Here is a 24,833-nt window from a genome sequence, read left to right on the forward strand (position 1 = left end):
TGAAATGACTTGTAAAGAGCACTATACTGTATGTGCTTCATAATAGTGGGTTGATAACAACACCTTTCCCACAGACAGGGATGGTGTCAGGACATGATGTTGACACTCACCCAGACAGGACTCCCAGGACCAGGTTGAGCATGAAGAAGGATCCGATGATGATGAGGGGGATGAAGTAGATCCAGTTCCAGGTGTTCCCTGAGGCATCGTTGGCCTGCAGAAACACACACAGAGAGAAGGACGGGTGATACTTTTTTACATTAGCAACGGTGCTTATTGAACATTGTGCCTGGGGAAGAAAAAGAGTAGCAATAAACAATACCGTTTTCTTTTGGTGTGCTACAAAAATTACAAGATTCTGTTTTATTATTATTGCTATCAATATGATGACATAATGGGGGGAAAAACTCAAAGTAGGTTTTAACTGGAGGGCTGAGTGATGACTGACATAGATGAATGACTTTCCTAAGAATGACTTTCCACCTGCCCGCCTTCTCCCTCTCCAGCCGATCCCATCGACCACAACTCCCGACCCCCCTCTCTTTCTCCTGTTCTCCATGATCCCACTCTATAAGGATGGAAATTCATGGCAGTGATGGTAAGAGTAACAAACACTTTACAAGGTCAGATCTTCTCTTAGGCCATTTCAGTGCAACCCAATGTACTGTATATTATCTGTAATTGCGAGAGGGACCTGGGGCTGCTGAATAAGCAGACAAAAATACAAATTGCAGACAACCCCCCTCACCCCCTCATAATCTCTAAAGCATCCAATCCACTGGATAAACCTCCGCCCTCTTCCCCCCTGTCCGTTTAGCATGTGTATGTGTATATTATTATTATGTATGTGTATATTATTTTGTAAGGCAATATTTTTGGCAAGGAAGCACAAAAGTAGCATCCTCGGTTATGCCAAGTTACAGTATTGACTCAGAAATGTAAATACATTTTGTAAGCGCTGAGTTGAGGGATATATTATATGCTCCACAGTATGGGTACGATACACAATGCACGTTGGAGAGTTGCAATCTGTAATCGTCCTTGGGTCCGAAGCAAGATATGTCACGACACCTACCGAAGATGGCTCCTCTTCCTGTTCGGGTGGTGCTCGGCGGTCGTCGTCACCAGTCTACTAGCTGCCACCGATCCCTTTTCCCTTTTCTGTTGGTTTTGTCTTATTAGTTACACCTGTTTCTTGTTTACGTTTAGTTGGGCTATTTAAGCTGGTCGGCCCGCCTGCTCTTTGTGCTGGCTTATTTTTCCCACTGTGTTTGTGTGTGGTAGTGTATTGGTAGCGTGTTTCGTTTTGGGGTTTTCCCTCTGGACTTGTGAGGTCCTGGTTTCATGTATCGTGTTTGTTGCGCCCGTGAGTTTTGGCGCACACGATTTTCCCCGTGCCAAATAAAGCACAACTCAGTACTTTCTGCCTCCAGCGTCTGACTCCGCACCCACTACGCTTAAGTGCGTCACAAGATATTACATTTCTGGTGTATAGAGATCTTTTTCTGCTTGAATTACAACTGTCCCACTGGAAAACTAAAAAAGTCAGAAGAGGGAAAAATCTAAATCTTTATCTGGAGTTAATCCAGTTTTTTACATGGCAAGAGGCGAATGTGGCTGTTTCTAAAGTCTGAGAGCCACTACATTACAGTAGAGTAGGTCCACTCCACTCTAAAACCTATCTACTATAAAAGCCAGGTGTTCAGTAAACGCTTTCTCAGTTGAGAGACCCCTAGACCATGACATTCAGAATGCAAGCCCAATAGAGATACTGGTTTAATGTTAAGAGGGCAAATATACAGCAGGGGACTGAGACAGTAGGAGTCAAAGTCATTGTCTGTGGTGAATTGGATTTGTATGTCATAGTGACATCTAAATCCCCACTGCAACAATGTTTATTCCGGCATTTCCCTGCTCATCTAGGGCCCATATGGTTTTCATGACCCCTGTGAGAAAAGCAGAGAACCTCAATGGAGGCTCCTAATCAATTACTAAACCTTATCTCAGTATTAAAATATATTTGTTTCTCCATGTCTACGCCACAGTAAAAACTAGATTATGTGAGGGATTTCTATGTGAGGAAGTCTACTGCTGAGGGCAATTGGATCGCTGAAAATTGGCTGAGACATTAGCGGAAGAAATCTTTCTTGGTGGGTTTTCTTTCTGGATAACGCCGTTAACGGATTGTCAGTGAAATGCTTACACATGCAGAACTCCCTCACCGGCATGTGCAGTGCCTACAGAATCAATGCCTAGGTTTACCTCCAATGTACTCACATCCTTCCTTACCTTTGTCTGTACACTATGCCTTGAATCTATGATATCGTGCCCAGAAACCTGCTCCTTTTACTCTCTGTTCCGAACGTGCTACACGGCCAGTTCGTCTAGCATTTAGCCGTATCCTTATCCTACTTCTCCTCTGTTCCTCTGGTGATGTAGAGGTTAATCCAGGTCCTGCAGTGCCTAGCTCCACTCCCACTCCCCAGGTGCTCTCATTTGTTGACTTCTGTAACCGTAAAAGCCTTGGTTTCATGCATGTTAACATTAGAAGCCTACTCCCAAAGTTTGTTGAACTCACTGCTTTAGCACACTCTGCCAACCCGGATGTCTTAGCCGTGTCTAAATCCTGGTATAGGAAAACCACCAAAAACCCTGAAATCTCCATCACTAACTATAACATTTTCCAAGATAGAACTGCCAAAGGGGGCGGTGTTGCAATCTACTGCAAAGATAGCCTGCAGAGTTCTGTATTACTATCCACGTCTGTACCCAAACAATTCGAGCTTCTACTTCTAAAAATTCACCTTTCCAGAAACAAGTCTCTCACTGTTGCCGCTTGCTTCCTCCCTCTGCCCCCAGCTGTGGCCTCGATACCATATGTGAATTGATTGCCCCCCATCTATCTTCTGAGCTCGTGCTACTAGGTGGCCTAAACTGGGACATGCTTAACACCCCAGCCATCCTACAATCTAAGCTTGATGCCCTCAATCTCACACAAACTATCAATGAACCTACCAGGTACAACTCCAAATCCGTAAACACGGGCACCCTCATAGATGTCATCCTAACTAACTCGCCCTCCAAATACACCTCTGCTGTTTTCAATCAAGATCTCAGCGATCACTGCCTCATTGCCTATATCCGTAATGGGTCTGCGACCAAACGACCACCCCTCATCACTGTCAAACGCTCCCTAAAACACGTCTATGAGCAGGCCTTTCTAATCGACCTGGCCGGGATATCCTGGAATGACATTGACCTCATCCCGTCAGTAGATGACGCCTGGCTATTCTTTAAAAGTGCCTTCCTCACCATCTTAAATAAGCATGCCCCATTCAAAAAATGTAGAACTAGGAATATATATAGTCCTTGGTTCACTGCAGACCTGTCTGCCCTTGACCAGCACAAAAACATCCTGTGGCATTCTGCATTAGCATCGAATAGCCTCCGTGATATGCAACTTTTCAGGGAAGTTAGGAAAAAATATACACAGGCAGTTAGGAAAGCTAAGGCTTTGCATCCTGTAGTACTAACTCAAAAAGGTTCTGGGAGACTGTAAAGTCCATGGAGAATAAGAGCACCTCCTCCCAGCTGCCCACTGCTCTGAGGCTAGGAAACACTGTCAACACCGATAAATCCACTATAATTGAGAATTTCAATAAGCATTTATCTATGGCTGGCCATGCTTTCCACCTGGCTACCCCTACTCCGGGCAACTGCCCGGCACCCTCCACAGCAATCCGCCAAAGCCCCCACCATTTCTCCTTCACCCAAATCCAGATAGCTGATGTTCCGAATGAGCTGCAAAATCTGGACCCCTACAAATCAGCCAGGCTAGACAATCTGGACCCTTTCTTTCTAAAAATGATCTGCCAAAATTGTTGCAAACCCTATTAGTAGCCTGTTCAACCTCTCTTTCCTATCGTCTGAGATTCCCAAAGATTGGAAAGCTGCCCCAGTCATCCCCCTCTTCAAAGGGGGTGACACTCTAGACCCAAACTGCTACATACCTACAGTGCCTTGCGAAAGTATTCGGCCCCCTTGAACTTTGCGACCTTTTGCCACATTTCAGGCTTCAAACATAAAGATATAAAACTGTATTTTTTTGTGAAGAATCAACAACAAGTGGGACACAATCATGAAGTGGAACGACATTTATTGGATATTTCAAACTTTTTTAACAAATCAAAAACTGAAAAATTGGGCGTGCAAAATTATTCAGCCCCTTTACTTTCAGTGCAGCAAACTCTCTCCAGAAGTTCAGTGAGGATCTCTGAATGATCCAATGTTGACCTAAATGACTAATGATGATAAATACAATCCACCTGTGTGTAATCAAGTCTCCGTATAAATGCACCTGCACTGTGATAGTCTCAGAGGTCCGTTAAAAGCGCAGAGAGCATCATGAAGAACAAGGAACACACCAGGCAGGTCCGAGATACTGTTGTGAAGAAGTTTAAAGCCGGATTTGGATACAAAAAGATTTCCCAAGCTTTAAACATCCCAAGGAGCACTGTGCAAGCGATAATATTTAAATGGAAGGAGTATCAGACCACTGCAAATCTACCAAGACCTGGCCATCCCTCTAAACTTTCAGCTCATACAAGGAGAAGACTGATCAGAGATGCAGCCAAGAGGCCCATGATCACTCTGTATGAACTGCAGAGATCTACAGCTGAGGTGGGAGACTCTGTCCATAGGACAACAATCAGTTGTATATTGCACAAATCTGGCCTTTATGGAAGAGTGGCAAGAAGAAAGCCATTTCTTAAAGATATCCATAAAAAGTGTTGTTTAAAGTTTACCACAAGCCACCTGGGAGACACACCAAGCATGTGGAAGAAGGTGCTCTGGTCAGATGAAACCAAAATTATACTTTTTGGCAACAATGCAAAACGTTATGTTTGGCGTAAAAGCAACACAGCTCATCACCCTGAACACACCATCTCCACTGTCAAACATGGTGGTGGCAGCATCATGGTTTGGGCCTGCTTTTCTTCAGCAGGGACAGGGAAGATGGTTAAAATTGATGGGAAGATGGATGGAGCCAAATACAGGACCATTCTGGAAGAAAACCTGATGGAGTCTGCAAAAGACCTGAGACTGGAACGGAGATTTGTCTTCCAACAAGACAATGATCCAAAACATAAAGCAAAATCTACAATGGAATGGTTCAAAAATAAACATATCAAGGTGTTAAAATGGCCAAGTCAAAGTCCAGACCTGAATCCAATCGAGAATCTGTGGAAAGAACTGAAAACTGCTGTTCACAAATGCTCTCCATCCAACCTCACTGAGCTCGAGCTGTTTTGCAAGGAGGAATGGGAAAAAATGTCAGTCTCTCGATGTGCAAAACTGATAGAGACATACCCCAAGCGACTTACAGCTGTAATCGCAGCAAAAGGTGGCGCTACAAAGTATTAACTTAAGGGGGCTGAATAATTTTGCACGCCCAATTTTTCTGTTTTTGATTTGTTTTAAAAAGTTTGAAATATCCAATAAATGTCGTTCCACTTCATGATTGTGTCCCACTTGTTGTTGATTCTTCACAAAAAAATAAAGTTTTATATCTTTATGTTTGAAGCCTGAAATGTGGCAAAAGGTCGCAAAGTTCAAGGGGGCCGAATACTTTCGCAAGGCACTGTATATCTATCCTACCCTGTCTTTCTAAGGTCTTCGAAAGCAAAGTTAACAAACAGATTACTGACCAATTCGAATCTCACCGTACCTTCTCTGCTATACAATCTGGTTTCAGAGCTGGTCATGGGTGCACCTCAGCCACGCTCAAGGTTCTAAACGAGATCATAACTGCCATTGATGAGACATTACTGTGCAGCCGTATTCATCGACCTGGCCAAGGCTTTCGACTCTGTCAATCACCACAATCTTATTGGCAGACTCGACAGCCTTGGTTTCTCAAATGTCAAATGATTGCCTCGGCTGGTTCACCAACTACTTCTCAGACATAGTTCAGTGTGTCAAATCGGCAGGGCCTGTTGTCCAGACCTCTGGCAGTCTCTATGGGGGTGCCACAGGGTTCAATCCTCTGGCCGAATCTCTTCTCTGTACACATCAATGATGTTGCTCAAGCTGCTGGTGATTCTCTGATACACCTCTATGCAGACACCATTCTGTATACTTCTGGCCCCTCTTTGGACACTGTGTTAACTAACCTCCAGACGAGCTTAAATGCCATACAACTCTCCTTCCATGGCCTCCAACTGCTCTTAAATGCAAGTAAAACTAAATGCATGCTATTCAACCGATCACTGCCAGCACCTGCTCGCCCGTCCAGCATTACTACTCTGGACGGCTCTGACTTAGAATACGTGGACAACTACAAATACCTAGGTGTCTGGTTAGACTGTAAACTCTCCTTCCAGACTCACATTAAGCATCTCCAATCCAAAATTAAATCTAGAATTGGCTTCCTATATCGCAACAAAGCATCCTTTACTCATGCTGCCAAACATGCCCTTGTAAAACTGACCATCCTACCGATCCTCAACTTCAGTGATGTCATCTATAAAATAGCCACCAACACTCTACTCAACAAATTGGATGCAGTCTATCACAGTGCCATCCGTTTTGTTACCAAAAGCCCCATACACTACCCACCATTGCGAGCTGTACGCTCTCGTTGGTTGGCCCTCGCTTCATACTCGTCGCCAAACCCACTGGCTACAGGTCATCTACAAGTCTCTGCTAGGTAAAGCCCCGCCTTATCTCAGCTCACTGGTCACCATAGCAGCACCCACTCGTAGCACGCTCTCCAGCAAGTATATCTCACTGGTTACCCCCAAAGCCAATTCCTCCTTTGGTCGTCTTTCCTTCCCGTTCTCTGCTGCCAATGACTGGAACGAACTGCAAAAATCTCTGAAGCCGGATACTCATATCTCCCTCACTAGCTTTAAGCGCCAGCTGTCAGAGCAGCTCACAGATCTATCTACCTACCTCATCCCCAAACTGTATTTATTTATTTATCTTGCTCCTTTGCACCCCAGTATCTCTACTTGCACATTCATCTTCTGCACATCTACCATTCCAGTGTTTAATTGCTTTTTTGTAATTACTTCGCCACCATGGCCTATTTATTGCCTTAACTCCCTTATCTTACCTCATTTGCACTCACTGTATATAGACTTTTTGTTTTTTGTTCTACTGTATTATTGACTGTTTTGTTTATTCCATGTGTAACTCTGTTGTTGTATGTGTCGAATTGCTATGCTTTATCTTGGCCAGGTCGCAGTTGCAAATGAGAACTTGTTCTCAACTAGCCTACCTGGTTAAATAAAGGTGAAATAAAAAAATGTAACTTCATGATTCCATATGTGTTATTTCATAGTTTTGATGTCTTCACTATTATTCTACAATGTATAAAATAGTAAAAATTAGGAAAAACCCTTGAAGGAGTAGGTGTCCCAACTTTTGACTGGTACTGTACATTGGTTTGAAAATCTATGGCAAAGCTTAAAAATGGATGTCTAGAAATGATGAACAACCAACTTGACAGAGCTTGAATACATTTTTAAAGAGTGGACCAATATTGTACAATCCAGGTGAGACTTACTCAAAAAGACTCACAGTTGTAATCGCTGTCAAAGATGATACTAACATTGCTTCAGGTGGTTGAATACTTATCTAATCAAGATATATATTACTGTTTTATTTTCCATTAATTAAATATTTTTTTTGAATTGTTCTTCTTTTTTGACAAAATAGTATTTTGTCTTGATCGTTGACAAAAATGACGGTTCAATCCATTTTAATCCCATTTTGTAAAACAGATAAATGTGAAAAAAGACAAGAGGTGTGAATACGTTCTGAAGGCACTGTAGGAAAAGCATGCTCCACTGTGAATTACATTGACAGTAACATAACAAAGCAGGAAAAACACTATTCTACAGAGAGAAAATACATTCTATATGTACAGTACCTTCAGAAAGTATTCTTACTTCTTGACTTATTCCACATTTTGTAGTTACAACTTGAATTGAAAATATAAAAAAATCTCACCCATGAACACACAATACCCCATAACGACAAAGTGAAAACATGTTTTAAGAAATGTTTGCAAATGTATTGAAAATTAATAGAAATATCTGATTTTCACAAGTATTCACACCCCTGAGGCAATAACAATTACAGCTGTGACTGCTATGTCTATCAGCTTAGGCACATCTGGATTTGGGGAGTTCCTCCCATTCTTCCTTGCGGATTTTCTCAAGATCTGTTAAATTAGATGAGGCGCGTCGGTGAACAGCAATCGTGGTCTTTCCACAGAATTTCAATGGAATTCAAGTGTGAGCTTTGGCTTGGCCACTAAAGGACTATCACATTCTTGTTCTGAAGCCAGGGTTGCTTTGGCTGTATGCTTGGGGTCATTGACCTGTTGGAACAAATCTCCCCCCCCCCCCAGTTTAGGTAAGACATACAAAACCTTGCAGAGGACCTAATCAACTGACAAGTTCTTATACATAAATATATATATATATTGTCATGACGCTGGCCTGGGGGGTAGGTTCATGACAGTCATAAATACCTCTTCCCCACTTTTTCCTCTCTCTACCCTACTGATGTTACATTGGCAAAACCCATGGTTAACATAGAGATTCTGGGAACATCAGAAGGTGGGGGGAAATGAACTATATTCTGGTAATCCGAACAATTGAACATATGCGGTGGTACTTAATGAATATGATGTCAGTTCGGTTGTCATCTGAGACATTCTCATCAATGATAAGATGACATAAACTCTACAGTGGAAAGTCTACACATCAGAGTTATGGTATTCACATGTAATTGTTGTTCAATTTAAATGTTTGAATATGAAATTATTCGTGATGGGATGAAATGTGATTTTAGCTTCTAAAATGTGAGATTTGGGTTTTCATAAGATAGGGCTCTGCTCAATCAGTGGCCCGCCCCTGTGAAGGGACATGGGCTATAAAACCTTTCAATCACACCCTCCTCTCCCTTCCTATATAAGCCCTTGAAGACAATGTAACTTCCTGTTCCGAGGATGTAGGACGACGGTCCGATGTCAGAATGGTTCAGATAATAACTACAAAATGAAGCCAACATCAGCGTGAGCTTTGGTTGCGAATGGTATGAACTTTGAACTCTTATTCACTACAGAAGTTATACCTCCTAGCCGTTGAGTTAGCAACAGCAGCTGCAAACGCAGGTTAGGAAGGAACAGACAGAGTATCCCGTCTATCACACAACGACGTTACTACAACTTATCCAATTGACCACCAGAGACATTCTTCAAAGGACAAAGGACTCGGTTTGACAACACGGTCTTCCATCTACCACCAACCTACTGAAGCGCAGCTCAGAGTGAATATTTATTGCATTTTCCTTTTCCAAATGGGCGGTAATTTAGAATGCATAAGATACTGTATTTACGATAGCACAGCTTCGCCCTTCATTCCTCAGTCTTCCCGCTCTTTCACTCAAACCCAGACCCTTTTCTTTTGTGTAACAAGCTGTCATATCTGTTCCGCCCGCTAGGGACGTTTTCCTTTAGGACGTCATTTGTAATCAAGTTATTATTTAATTATGTGTATGTGTAATTCTGTGTGATTAGTTAGGTATTTAGTAAATAAATGATTAAACCCAATTTTGTATTGCTGATTCAAGTTGTTAGCCAGGGTTCGTGCAGATAACCAAGAATTTACAACTTTCAGATGAGACTGAATTAAGATGACGATTAATATCGACTGCTATTGATGTAAAATATTACTAGGTCTTTAAGAGTTTATTTGGAAGATAACAGCTCTATAAATATTTTTTCATGGTGCCCGACTCTCTAGTTAATAACATTTACATGATTAGCTCAATCAGGTAATATTAATTACGGAGAAATGATTTTATAGAATAGCTTGTCATATCACTTAATCCGGCATAGCCAAAGACACAACAATAAATATATAACTATTGGAACTTAAAGACTTAAAAATACTTAAAAATAACTAATATTGGTACAATACGGAGGGAGTGATGGAACATAATTAATGAAATTACAGTAAATGAAAAATTACACTTAATCCAGTCTAAACTCATTTACAGAATTTATTATATAAATGACAACATTCATAAATTCTACAACACAACAATAGAGTTATGTCTTAAGTGTCAAATGAATAATGACTCAATAATTTAGGCCTTCTAGAAATACTATGAAGTACAAAAGCTATGAGTGGAGTTAAAGTTGGTTGTCAGAAGTTCTGGAATGTAAATGTACTTTTAATCTGTCTATCTGCATACTGTAAAACATGGTATATGATGGTGCGGTGAAATACCCAATGGGTTGGACCATACTTTTCTCATCAATCATTTTGGAAAGAAAATTACTTAAACTGGAAATCAAATGATCCTCCATCGTTAAGAGAGTAGAACAATCAATTATTTCAATATTGAAAAAGTGTGGGGGACAGAGAGAAACAGAATAGCACAATTTGAGGCCATATGGCTTAGAGTCTTATAAGCACTGGAAGATAGATGTGGTGGGAACATGTGGGTCTGAGCAGGTGTGATGTCATTGATGTTTGCGTGCGTCTGTCTGTCGTCTTTTGTCTGTATATGTTAATATTGTTTGAAAAATATAAATAACGTTTTTTTGTTGTTGATGGGATTCAAGTCTGGGCTTTGGCTGGGCCACTAAAGGACTTTCACATTCTTGTTCTGATGCCATTCCAGCGTTGCTTTGGCTGTATGCTTGGGGTCATTGTCCTGGTGGAACATAAATCTTTTTTTGAATTCATGCTGTAACACAACAAAATGTGGAATATCTCAAGCGGTATGAATACTTTCTGAAGGTACTGTATATAAAGGCTTTTCACTTGTTCAAAACTGAATCAAACATCCCCAGATCAGGCTGTACAGTACTGTATATACTGAACTCCTACGAATGCACTGCCACTGACTGAATGAGGACAGAGGAAATTTGTGCTGGGTTAATGTGGGCATGCCTGATGAGAGTATAACATGCTAAGCACACCAAATGAGAAGTCAGGACGGGGGCAGTAAGGCAGCCATGTACAAAGCCTGCTACTGTACTGTAGCACACCAGACAGAGACCGACATTTTACACACTTCCACACTAATCTCATAGGACATAGAAATCCAACCACAAGAAAGACTGCATCGAACCACACTTGTGATAATATCTAATCTCTATATACAATTATCGATGTGGTAGCAGCAGTCCATTTGGGCTGTTGAACTGGAGTGCAGAGAAAGGAAGGGCTCTAGCCCATGGAGAAGAGCGGAGGCATATTGACCCAAAGTTCTTGTTCAGGATAACATGATTAAGTGGGAGAGAGCAAAGCTAGAGTCTGGCAGGCAGGCTGGAAGAGAGGGGCATTTGTTTCCCATTATCCTCTGGTCTCCTGCAGCAAATGCTCGCATCGCTTCCCCCCCCCCCCCCCCATTCTTCTTCATCAGGCCCCCCAGGGAGAGAGCAGAAGAGCAGCACAGCAAGGCCCGGCCTGGACAGGATGGGAATGTTATCTCATACAGCCTGAGTACTCTGTCTCTCTCTAATACAGGCTACAGGCAAGGAACGGCCCGTACCAGCATTCAGGAGGGACTCCAAGAGCAGATACAGAGGATGAATAATTTTCATTTCACTGTAATTAATTTCAATGTATACGTGCATTGATGTGGAAGTTGTTACTTACATTTCAGCAGTGTTGTGAAAGCTACCAAGCTACCAATTACTTCACACTGGTAGAAGTTAAGCGACACTAAAGCTAGCCTTAAGAAACATATTGTTAAATTAACTAAAGATACTTTGGAAAAGTAGTTCACTACATCCAAACTACCTCGTGAAAATGTATCCAAATCTGAAATGTTTTAGACTACAAATTGCAACAACAAATCACTCCTGGGTCAGATCTTAACAGAATGTGTAATATAGCCTATTAAACACAAAAACTGTGTATCAAGTGAGAATTAGACGGGTCTGATGTCAAAAAAGAAAGGAAATTCATGCCTACTTTACCCATATTTTATACTGAACAAAAACATAAATGAAACATGCAACAATTTCAAAGATTTTACGGAGTTACAGTTCATGTAAGGAATACATTTTTATCAATTCATTAGGCCCTAAACTAATCATAAGGCCTTGAATCAGAAAACTAGTCAGTATCTGGTGTGACCACCATTTGCCTCATGCAGAGCGACACATCTCCTTCACATAGAGTTGATCAAGCTGTTGATTGTGGCCTGTGGAATGTTGTCCCACTCCTCTTCAATGGCTGTGCAAAGTTGGAACACACTTTTAGAGAATTGGAACATGCTGTCGTACACGCCGCTCCTGAGCATCCCAAACATGCTCAATGTGTGACATGTCTAGTGAGTATGCAGGCCATGGAAGAACTGGGACATTTTCAGCTTCCAGGAATTGTGTACAGATCCTTGTGACATGAGGTTGTGCAAATCATGATGAAACATGAGGGGATGGCGGCTGATGAATGGCACGACAATGGACCTCAAGATCTCTTCACGGTATCTCTGTGCATTAAAATTGTCATCATTAAAATGCAATTGTGTTCTTTGTCTGTAGCTTATGCCTGTCCATACCATAACCCCACCCCCACCATGGAGAAATCTGTTTACAACATTGAGAAAACCACTCACCACACAACACCATTCAAGTGGTCTGCTTTTTGTGCGTATGGAACATTTCAGGTATCTTTTATTTCAGCTCATGAAACAGGGGACCAACACCTTACATGTTGCGTTTATTTTTGTGTTCAGTGTATTTTACAAAAATGCAAAAAAAGCAGCGTGTAGTTCCAGTAGTTAGCTACACCACTAAATGGCAAAAAGTTATTAACTTCTGAAAACACTACCAAGATTTTAATTTAGTTCAACTGCCACCAAGCTACAGCAAAATGTAATGAAATTACTAGTTGAACTACATGTAGGTCACTAGTCCCCATCACTTCATTTCAGCACCATGATCTTGTCGTCTTTCTACCTCTTTCTTTTGTTACAGGCTGCTGCTGCACCAATGAATTAACTAACACACCAGTCTCTCTCTGTTGCATTGGGTCATTTAGAATTTCAGAACCATGGACATCAATATAGCCAAGTTGCATTCATTTTCCTTTCCAAGCATTGCATGCAGTCTCAGAGTGTGCTGTTTTATGTCTGTTGAAGAGAGCATATGCCTTTCCTTTACTCTTTATTGTATTGGGGTGGCAGGAAACCTAGTGGTTAAAGCATTGGACTAGTAACCGAAAGGTTGCAAGATAGAATCCCCGAGCTGACATGGTAAACATCTGTCGTTCTGCCCCTGAACAAGCCACTGTTCCTAGGCCGTCATTGAAAATAAGAATTTGTTCTTAACTGACTTGCCTGATTAAAGGTAAAATAAAAAAAATTGCTACTGCACCAGTGATGTAGCTAGCTAACCCACCCAGACAGACTGGGCTCTCTCTTTGTTTTGCTGCTGCACCAGTGAAGTAGCTAGCTAACCCACCCAGACAGACTGGGCTCTCTCTTTGTTTTGCTGCTGCACCAGTGATGTAGCTAGCTAACCCACCCAGACAGACTGGGCTCTCTCTTTGTTTTGCTGCTGCACCAGTGAAGTAGCTAGCTAACCCACCCAGACAGACTGGGCTCTCTCTTTGTTTTGCTGCTGCACCAGTGATGTAGCTAGCTAACCCACCCAGACAGACTGGGCTCTCTCTTTGTTTTGCTGCTGCACCAGTGATGTAGCTAGCTAACCCACCCAGACTGGGCTCTCTCCTTGTATTGCTGTTGCACCAGTGATGTAGCTAGCTAACCAACCCAGACAGGTGTGGCTCTCTCCATTGCATGTAGTCATCATCCATCTCTGCTCCCTGAAACATTTCACGAGTGATTAATCAATGCAGCAATCAGACAAACAAAGCAAGGGGCAGCAGGCTGGGTGGGTGACACAACTGCACAGCATACTGACGGACCTTCTATTTCCACAGACTCAACAGTTTACAACCAACATCCTCCCAACAGGTCCATATATGCAGCTAACTAAAGGTACACACATAAAGTTACTATATAATGACATAATACTAGAGACTAAGCTACTTGGTAGACCATCACTTATAATATGCTCTTAGCTGGTGACAGATAAACAGAGATTTGAACCTTGGCTTAAAGAAGAGAGGGAATACACAAGCAACCCCATAAGCCTCAATGAGCTTCACCTAAAAGGGCAGCCATCAATCCAGGGGAGTTAACATTTTCAAGCCTAACCCATCACAACATTGAGGACAGTGGTCATTCAGAGTGTAGCATAAAATACATTGAGTGTCGTAAAAACTGGGCAAACATCAGGAAAATCTGAATTTGGATTCCGTGACGCAGTTAGCCTCAGTTAGTGGAACCACTTTATCTGTCCAGGTAGCAGCTAACGTGCTTGCCTCGAAGCGAGCATAGAAGACATTTAGCTCATCTGGTAGGCTCGCGTCGTTGAGACACTCAGACTCCACCAGAGTTGGCATAATAGGATTAGCAGGATTTCTTATAAGTGTCTGGATTACTGTCCTTAAAAGCGGCATATCTCGCCTTCAACTCAGTGTGGATGTTGCCTGTAATTCAAGGCTTCTGGTTGGGCTATGTACGTACGGTCACTGTGGGGCAGAGCACGTGAGCAGAGCAGAGCGAAGAGCGTAGCTTGCCCAATTTGCTTGGAGCGGGAGCGAGATTCCCAAAGGCTGGAGCGTCGTCCTTCTCGCCCTTCTCGCTCTTCTCGCCCTTCTCGCCCTTCTCGCCCACTCCAATTTCACTTCAGTAGCGCTCCAGTAGCACTCACTTCACGAGCTCATGGAATGTCTGCCCCAGCATGCATTTGTAGTCTAATTGCGTGCTGCTATAGCCCCTTGCTTTAGCTACTCTCATGGAGTAACACCTGTGTTAAAAAATGTATAACGCAGGTGTTAAACCAAGGTGAGGGAGTGCTGGGATTTAGTGTCCGCAATTAAATAATCATTGTGGAATCTGAATAGACACATATCCCAAAAGCATGCTATGCGCACATGCTAAAAGAAAGGAAGGAGGTGGGTAGATAACTAAGTGTGTCATTGTAGTATTTATAAACTAAACATCAGATCTCTTAAATGTTTTGTTCATTTCCTTTCTATTATCTATACTATAGGCCATAATTGATTTTGGCCCAATAGGCCTGGCATTTTACCATGTTCAAGGAGCTTTCCGTTTTGATTGGGTTATTTTGTCTAAAAACCTTAAGGCCTACCTACAGAAAAATACAAAAAACAACTCTGCATCTCTGCCCAGCCTGGCAAGAGTGGTCAAAAGGGTGTTAAGCATCCTCAGTGGCTCTGCAAGTGTGGAGAGGATATTCTCTGCTGCTGGCCGGCTCTCCATGCACCATCGCATGAGCCTGAAGCCACAGACTGGCGTTTCTAAAAATGATTTAAAAAATGATGTCATTTTTCATTTAATTTGTATTTAAATGCTGAGGGCTTTATGTCTTCACAATATATTCACAATGTATTTCTTTGTAGCTATAGCCTTGAAATAATTTAAATAATATGGTCTAAATTCACATTTTTCGCTTCTTACATTCACCTTTTCATGTTTATTCAAATACTTTTCATTCAAATCCATATGGTTTGGTTTCAATACTTAAAAACCAATTGGTAGGTCCAGGTATCACAAAAATAGATGGTGTTGGTTAAATTGTGATTTTAATGAATGGAGCGCAGAGTGTTTTTTAGTGGAGCAGTAGGAAAGCATATGGTGCACAAGCACCGCTACCATGAGTGATGAGCGGGATTTTCAACAGCTCAATTGTACCACTTCCGTATTGATCGTGTCACTGGTACTTCCTGTTTGAGTTTTTGCTTGTAAGCAGGAAACAGGAGGATAGAGTTATGGTCTGATTTTTCAAAGGGAGGGCGAGGGAGGGCCTTGTCTGCATTTCTGTGTGTAATGACTTACTATCTCATAATTATCACTTAGTATCTCATTATTGTGACATAGTAAGTCATAGTTATGAGATTCTATCTCATAATAAGGACTTACTATCTCATAATTATAGCTTACTATCTCATAATAATGACTTACTATCTCATAATAATGACTTACTATCTCATAATTATAGCTTACTATCTCATAATAATGACTTACTATCTCATAATTATAGCTTACTATCTCAAACTCGGTCAGATGTTTATTTTTTCGGTGGCAGGAACGAGCTTCCATAATTTAGAGAGGACAAATCTTGTGACAGACAGATCTAAACAGAGTGCATATATCCTCTCTGCTCATGCAGCCTCCTCCTCTCCTCCCCTCCTCCCCTCGCTATGTCTGCATTGTAAACATGGTGTTATCTGTTGCCAGGATTCCATCAGAAGAACTGGAAGAGTGCCCGCTTTTTACAGGTGGTTTGGAATCCATGTCTGAGTCACATGGAGGCCAGGGCCCTCTCTTCCGGGTCAAGTTTCATCTGACCTTTCCCTGACCTTGCACTGGACCTCACAGAAGCAAAACCAGGAAAATATACAATGGATGGAATACATTTTTTTCCCGTTTTTCACATGTTGAGCATGTATTTTGTCCTACAAGCCTCACCATGCCTTTATGAGGATTTGCTGAGAAAAGCTACACTAAAACATTATCCTGTCCCCCTGGACATTTCTGGGATTGCACACACATCGCCCCAGTCTCCCCCATTAGGGAGAAGGGAGCAGGCAATAGCATGGTATCACATTACATCAGACTGGAGTGTGTTAATCTGAAAGGGAGCCAGGCCAGTGAACACAGCATAGGCTCTCTCTCTCACTCTCTCTGCACTGCCCTTTGTTAGGGCCAAAACAGCACTGTGTTACTGCTATTGCATCAGGGACCTTTCACAACTATTTACTACATAGAAAACACACCATTTCGTTTCTGCTCATACCGCTAGTGCATTAAGAGAAGGATATTTCTCACCAGAGGAAGGATATTTCTCACCAGAGGAGCAAAGGATTGTGGGGAAGGGGGAGATTTAATAGAAAGAGAAGGGAACATGAAGACAACAGTGTCAGTAGCTTCTAATTTATGTTAGCTGTAAACATCCATATGATTAGCACTCATTGGGATTGGATGATTGAAACAACAATACTGATGGACACAACTTTAAAGGAATATAACTATCCCAAGATGACAGAGAGATCGAACCATAGAGATACAATATAATACTATTTATTTCTGTGGATCGAACATCCAATATGAGCGTTCTCTCCCATGCCATCTGAGTGTTCTATCTGAGACTGAGACATACAGTACATTAGGTGCAGTTATCAGGGCTGATAGATGACAGGGCTGATGAAGAGAACACAGGTCCGATAATACGATACGATCATCTCAGCATGCCCTCCCTCCCGTGCTCAAAGGCTAATTCTGGATTAAAAGACAGTCATTCAATGTGATTATTAATCATGCTAATTGTGACACTCTCCGTGTCCGAAGACCCATACTTGAATCCTAAATTGTAGGCCGTTTGAGTATGCAAAAAAATACATTTGCAAAATTTTGAAAATCGAGTATACTTTAAATGCCAGGATGTCATTCTCATTTTGGCTTTGACAACGGCTGATCAATTAGATATGGGAATGTGCTACCAAAATCAACGAATAGCGGGAAACAATGCAATCAAGCATGAATGTTTGAGAGTATGTGAATTTTATACTAATTTTGCCTCTTCATCAAGTAGAATTCGATGCACACTTTTCCACAATGCATTGGAAGAGATGGGCTGCAAGTGATCGGCCCTAGTTCTTTTCAAGTAGCAAAACAACAAAACTAGGCTACTTAATTGGGAAGATGTCGAATAGCAAAGCTTCTGAAAACAGAAGACAGAAGTCTTTTAAACTAAATACTTTACCATCTTTTTTTATTTCTGAATGTATCGGCACTGAGGACTCAGGATGTGGCTGCTTTAATGATGTCATTTTATTTAGGCCTTTTGATTTGAACATATAGATTGTTTTAGTTTTGAAGTAGACTACCTATTTAATTTATGGATCAAGCCTTTAGCAGTCATTCTGATCTCTTTCCCAATGATCAATGCTTTAGTTGATTATGTTGCTGTCCAGTGGGTCGGACTTGGCCATGCACACGACTGTCCACGTTTCTCCGTACAATAGCCTTTTGGTTTGAACATTTGTAACGTTTTGGTGTCTGTACTAGGCTATTTGATTGAATTAATATGTGTTACAGCACTTTGGTTTCACTGATAAATATTTGTTATCTCTTTCTGTCTTCAGTCCCATAAAGCCCATCTAGGATACAGTAGATGGCTAAGGTTGAATGTGATAGTCTGCCTATAACCAGCCCGAATAAGCTTACAACTCCCTTCCTATTCTATTCAGGGTTAAATGAATAATTAAATAATAATTAAATTAATAGCTAAATTAATATAATTGGAAATGAGCTATTATCAGTCTGGTTAATGCCATGCATGTCTGGTGAATATGGAAAAATCCACCCGCACTCTGCCCTCCCCACCTACTCAGCCAGTCAGGATCCGCTACTGCGTTCCGGCCGTGTATGCGACGATAAGAACATAGTATGCAGTTTAAGTATGGCTATTCAGACACGGCCAGTGTCTAATGCTGACGGAGAAAAGGGGGAAAATATGCCCCACAATATTGAACGCAGAGATGGTAATGTGTGCTATTACGGAGTGAACCAAGGATCAGATCTATTCAGCAAACTTGATAAGCAGTCAATAAAGAGTGGATCAACTTCAGTAGGACACTTCAAGTGAATTGGAGCAACAGCTGACAGAGGAATGTGATTTCAGATAAACCATAATGAGGTCACATAGTTGGTCCCTCTCAGCATTCTGAGCATGTCTCCCCTCCCTCTATTTCAGGGGAGAGAGCTGGAAAGATATAGATCCCTCCTCAGCTGGAAGACTCCTCCCTCTGCCAGCGTCGGGGCAGCAGAATGGCACTGTGTTGCTAAGCACCAGGGAAGAGAGAGGCGTAGCAGAGTGAAGTGGTGGGCACCAGAAGACGGGCATATGCTGCTCCCCATCAGGCGTGGCAGGAGAGCGGGCATGAAGCTGGGATTGAGACACCACATGTGTCCATCCCTGGCTGTTTCTGAAGGAGCCTCCTTAATATAGACCAGTGGTTCCAAAATTGTAGGGTCGGAAGGGGGGGTGTGGAGAACCCTCCCTCCACTCAGTCAGGCTTTCAACTTACTCTTGGAAGTTTTAATAGTAATGTGCACAAGGAGCCATTTGAAACTTGGTAGTGCATCATCAGTTTTCCTCTTGTCATGTCAGTCATTGCATACCTTTGAGAGCTATTCATAACCTGTCAGAAATGTCCAGATCAACTAGCCCATGTCAGCTAATGATTTTTAGCTAGTTTTTTTAACCCATTGATATTGTTGTAATGTTTGACTCAGATATCACATGAACACACATAAAACTTGACTAAATGTGTATATTAAAACTGCAACAGTTTCTCTCCACCCCATGGCAAATACAAACAAATGTGACACGCAGGGGGAAAAGGCTGAGTGAAAAGGTTTGGGAACCGCTGATATAGACCACAGGGTGCATGGATGTGCATGGTTTAACATAGAGACTACTGTATTCACACAACATGCTCCTATCAGATAATGATAATTTACTGTCAAGTATTGGAGCTCAGCAAGTATTGTTTAAAAATGCTGTAGAAAATCCTACCAAGAGACAAATGCTGAGAGTGGTGTATAAATGAATCAATTCTGAACGCAACAGTATTCTAAAAACACCCACAGAAAGTCTCATTGTAAAATAGTAGATTGATAGCCTATCCTGGTTGGTAAAGTGTGGCACAAACCTTAGGAGAAAGAGTCCCGACTGGAAATGTAGGGGAAACAATGATTTGACATCCGAGAAGAAGACACCATCTCCCTGTCCCAACTTTACAGCTTTCAGCAGCAAAACAGCTATTGAGTAATCCAATCCCATTCCTAGGAAAGGCTCCACAGGTTGCAGAGAATGAGCACACTGTCTTCTCACTCAAGCTATTAAACATTTCACACTGTTACACAATCATAACCTTTTTTATTATCTAAATGTGACTCTTGTGCAAATGTCACAGGCTGGGATTTGTTGAAGACCAGGAGTAAACCTTGAGTCTGTCTCTAACATGAATCGACCCTGTGACACAGCCTTCCACATCCAGCAGACTCCGTCTCTGTCTAATAATGCCTCCAGGGTGCACTGGGACTGTACTACCAACCTGGGACAACCCTCCATGCACACAACAACCAGTTTACATGTCACTATTCAAGATCAAATCTTCTCACAAGTTTTTTCCCCGCTCCAAACGTTTCCACAAAAAAGGTCCATTGCATTCTATAGTGAATAACATGGAAAAGGGATCACATCAAAAACTTCATGAGAGCACATGAGCTCATGGTGCGCAACATTTCTATAGGCTATGCAATTGCATTAGAAAACAGTTTATTAAAAAGAGGAGGATCCCATCAGCTTTCTATAGGCTAGGCCTACTATATTTATTTCTCAACTTTCCTAATATTAAGCACATTGCTTCGCTTTACAACAGGAGTACAGCCTACCTGGCTGGCATGAACGTTTGCTATTAAAGTGCATAGATGACATGTTTTTCCCCTGCTCTGAGACAGGTGCATGATAATTGTCCATTCTAAATCAAAACTAATTTCACACATATTATTTAGTATATGTAAAGACAAAATTATTAGATCCAGCAATCTTCTGGTTACTGGCCCAACGCTCTAACCACTAAGCTACCTGCCGCCCCGGTGTAGAGCCTAACTGGCATACATAGGCAGCACGTGAGTTTCAAAATTGGGGAAGATAATTTTCACCATAAAAATATACCTTTATAATAAACTATTACATGCATAATCGCATTTGAGGTCATTTTTGCAAATGGCATTTTCCCTCTGATTGCATTTTTGAACATTTGCGCTTATAGTTTACTGCCGTGTGAGCATTGCTGCACTTGTAATGTGAAGAAATAGCCTAATAGTTTATCAACAATATGAGGCTGTTGCACCAGCAGTTGTATTAATTTGATATTTATCGAATCCCACAACTGTCCCAGACTATGTTTGGGAATATTTATTTCTCGTACAGAAGGACAAGTTGACCAATAGAATAGGTCAACTTTTGTTATATCACAGTAAAATGTACAGTAGGGTGAACTCACGTTATAGAGGATGTCCACCCATCCCTCCATGGTGATGCACTGGAAGACGGTCAGAATAGCAAAGAGGATGTTGTCAAAGTTGGTAATGCCGTAGTTGGGGCCGATCCAGTATTCCTGACACACAGTTCCATTTTCACAGGTCCTCGCTGGAGCCTCCAAACCACAGGGGAACTCTGCTGCCTGCTCACCTGAGACACACACAAACACAACAAGGTAAGTTCTGTGTGCAAACATGCAAACACAGACGAACATGCTTACAGTAGCTCCCAGAACTATAGGCTGTAGCTCAGTACATCATTTATATCAACTCTACATATGCAAGCTATAGCAGTTACACAAAACACAGGTGACTTAAGATTTCATAGCGATGTGCATTGTGCATACCTGTATCAGTCCTGAAGCAGGTCCGGTGGAACTTGCCCATGTAGAAGTCCAGGCCGATGATGGCGAACATGAGGATAGCGAAGAAGAGCAGCATGCCAATCTGCAGCAGAGGCACCATGGCTTTCATGATGGACTTTAGAACTACCTGAAGACCTGAGAGAGAGAGTTTTAACACGCATCACAGGAGAGACCCCAAATGGCCCTTTAAGTTCCTTCATTTAACATTTCTGGTTATCAGAATTACATAAGATGACATGAACAAAAATTAAATATGTAAATACATGTTTTAACGCTTAAATGGCAATCTTCAAAAATGTACATATCCAATCATTAAATTGTTTCTCCTTTTTCCAGTGATTCCAAAGTCATTGTACTTACTAGGGATTCCAGACACCAGTTTCAGTGGCCTCAGGACCCGTACTGCCCTCAGAGTTCTCAAGTCAAAGTCTGCTCCCACTGTAGCCAGCATCCTGGTCACAATCAAACAGACAATCAGACTGACAATACTACAATCTGTACCACTATCCATCATAAACATACAATATATCATTTGCATTATGAACGATTGAGGAAATTCAAGAGCTTCAATATAACATTCATTCCCATCTCCAAACATTACATTCCTGAAAAGAATGAGGAATGATTCCTTGTGTATTTTTAAAACCATTATCTAGCATTTCACGCCAATGTCAAATTTCTCCAGCATTCATGAAGGACTTGTATGTGAGATAAATCAAATTATAAACTGGGTGGTTTCAGCCCTGAATGCAGATCGGCTGACACCCATGATACATCAGACATAATAACATAAGTATGACAAAACATTTATTTTTACTGCTCTAATTACGTTGGTAACCAGTTTATAATAGCAATAAAGCACCTTGGGGGTTTGTGGTATATGACCAATATACCACGGCTAATGGCTATATCCAGGGACTCCGTAATGTGTTGTGCATAAGAACAGCCCTTAGCCGTGGTACATTGGCCATATACCACACCCTCCCGTGCCTTATTGCTTAAATGTCTCTGAAAAAGACGGCCTATGTATTGTATTACCTAATAATACAGGGGCTATCATGCGCTTTGTGTCAGACACTTATGTGTAATAGAGTATCAGCGGGGTGGTTTAGAATACATTACTACATCATCTGAAGCATCTACCAGGAGAGAGAGACAGTGTGGAGAATATGAATGATTTCACATGGATGTTGATATGCAGAGGGGGCCTTGACACAGAGAGTGAATACACAGCAAATTTGCTAATTGAATTTTTACACCAACAGTGTTACATTTTACACTTTCTTATAAATATGTGACTATCTCAAAGTAGTGTTAAACCAACACTTTTCAAAGTGTTTATAAACTAACACCCTGAAAGTGTTGGGAACCCTAACACCAAGGACGTTGCAAATTCCAACTTAAAATGTTTTATTTTTAGAGCTGATATTGTTAACACTTTCTCAGTGTTAAGGAATCAACATCTGTGGTGTTACAGTAACTAGGTTTGAGGTGTTGTTTTAACACTGTAGGGTGTAAAGCCTTATTTGTATATTTATTTCCCAGTGTGCCTTTCGAGTGAATTTTAGAGGTACCAGTACCGCCCATGACTGAGGTTGCTAGTGACAGAGACATGATTGTTGCATTGGATGGCTTTCAGAGTACCTAAGTTAATATTTTATTATAAATATTGTATTTTATATGACAATATATCACTTTTTTTCACAATACCATACTTCAACATCCCAGTTTTACCCTAACACAGTGGTCTGAAACTCCTGGTTTGCAGGCCACATTGGCAAGTCACATTATGCTGGCTCGCAAAGTGTTATATGATTTCTATTTGCATCCAACCAGAGTTAGGATAGCCAACAATTGGAGCTTTTAATCCCCTGCAACTGAGGTTAGAATTACTGCCAAGGTAAGGAAGATTGATAGATGACACTACCTAAACTGGAACAACCATCTCAATAAATAAGTCCTACCACTTACAGATGGGATTAGTTTACAGAAATGTATGTTATTTATCTCTGTGTAGTGTAAGATCCATTAATCCATGTGCATGCAGAAACATGGATATATGGCCAAAAACAAACTATTCTAAAAAGCAACCTTCCACAAAGCATGCTTGGAAATATAGAGGCCCCTCCCATGTCTTTTTCACTTTGAAAGAGTTCATGGAAATGAACTCAACACAGTCAAGTAACACCACCACACGGTGTTGATTCCACTGTGATTCAAGTAACACTTCATTTATTCACTGCAGGGGGTGTCAATTTCCAGCCTACTGGGGTTAACCCCACTATAATCAACACTGAGATTTTAACACCCGCAAATTGTCTGTGTAGCAGCTCATTAGAAATAACTAATTCAGATCCTCACTTTCCTTTTAGATTTCAGATGAAGAACCATTTCCTCATTCTCCTGGGGGTCTGACTGCATAATCAAGACACTTCTGCCTAAAACCTCACCACCATCGTAAGAGGATCTGACTGCAGTCTCATGGAGGAGAGGATGGGAGAGAGGAGAGCTGAAAGAGAGAGAAGGGGAGGGAGGGGAGGGGAATAGCTCCAGGGGAATAGTGTCATTGCTCAGCCTCTCCAATCTGAGGGAGGGGACAGCAGAAAGCATGGGGGGGGGGGGCAGCAGAAAGCATGAGGGAGGGGATAGCAGAAAGCACGAGGGAGTGGACAGCAGAAAGCATGAGGGAGGGGACAGCAGAAAGCATGAAGGAGGGGACAGCAGAAAGCATGAGGGAGGGGACAGCAGAAAGCATGAGGGAGTGGACAGAAGAAAGCATGAGGGAGGGGACAGCAGAAAGCATGAGGGAGGGGACAGCAGAAAGCATGGCGGGGGGCAGCAGAAAGCATGAGGGAGGGTACAGCAGAAAGCATGGGGGGGCAGCAGAAAGCATGAGGGAGGGGACAGCAGAAAGCATGGGGGGGGCAGCAGAAAGCATGAGGGAGTGGACAGCAGAAAGCATGGGGGGGGGGCAGCAGAAAGCATGAGGGAGTGGACAGAAGAAAGCATGAGGGAGGGGAGTGGACAGAAGAAAGCATGAGGGAGGGGAGTGGACAGAAGAAAGCATGAGGGAGGGGACAGAAGAAAGCATGAGGGAGGGGAGTGGACAGAAGAAAGCATGAGGGAGGGGAGTGGACAGAAGAAAGCATGAGGGAGGGGACAGAAGAAAGCATGAGGGAGGGGACAGAAGAAAGCATGAGGGAGGGGACAGAAGAAAGCATGAGGGAG

General features: G+C 42.0%; 1 protein-coding gene across 1 annotated transcript in view; it reads right to left on the bottom strand.

The window, feature by feature from the left end:
• Nucleotides 1–24,833, bottom strand: part of LOC139411963 (voltage-dependent N-type calcium channel subunit alpha-1B-like) — a 153,402-nt gene that overhangs the window by 82,153 nt on the left and 46,416 nt on the right. The window contains exons 4-7 of the mRNA XM_071158730.1: nt 21,966–22,057; nt 21,588–21,740; nt 21,204–21,391; nt 111–214 (exon numbers count right to left, since the gene is read on the bottom strand). Of these exons, the coding sequence (XP_071014831.1) occupies nt 111–214; nt 21,204–21,391; nt 21,588–21,740; nt 21,966–22,057 (537 nt within the window). The remainder of the gene's footprint in view (nt 1–110; nt 215–21,203; nt 21,392–21,587; nt 21,741–21,965; nt 22,058–24,833) is intronic.

Source organism: Oncorhynchus clarkii, chromosome 6 (assembly GCF_045791955.1).
Source record: "Oncorhynchus clarkii lewisi isolate Uvic-CL-2024 chromosome 6, UVic_Ocla_1.0, whole genome shotgun sequence".
NCBI lineage: Eukaryota > Metazoa > Chordata > Actinopteri > Salmoniformes > Salmonidae > Oncorhynchus > Oncorhynchus clarkii.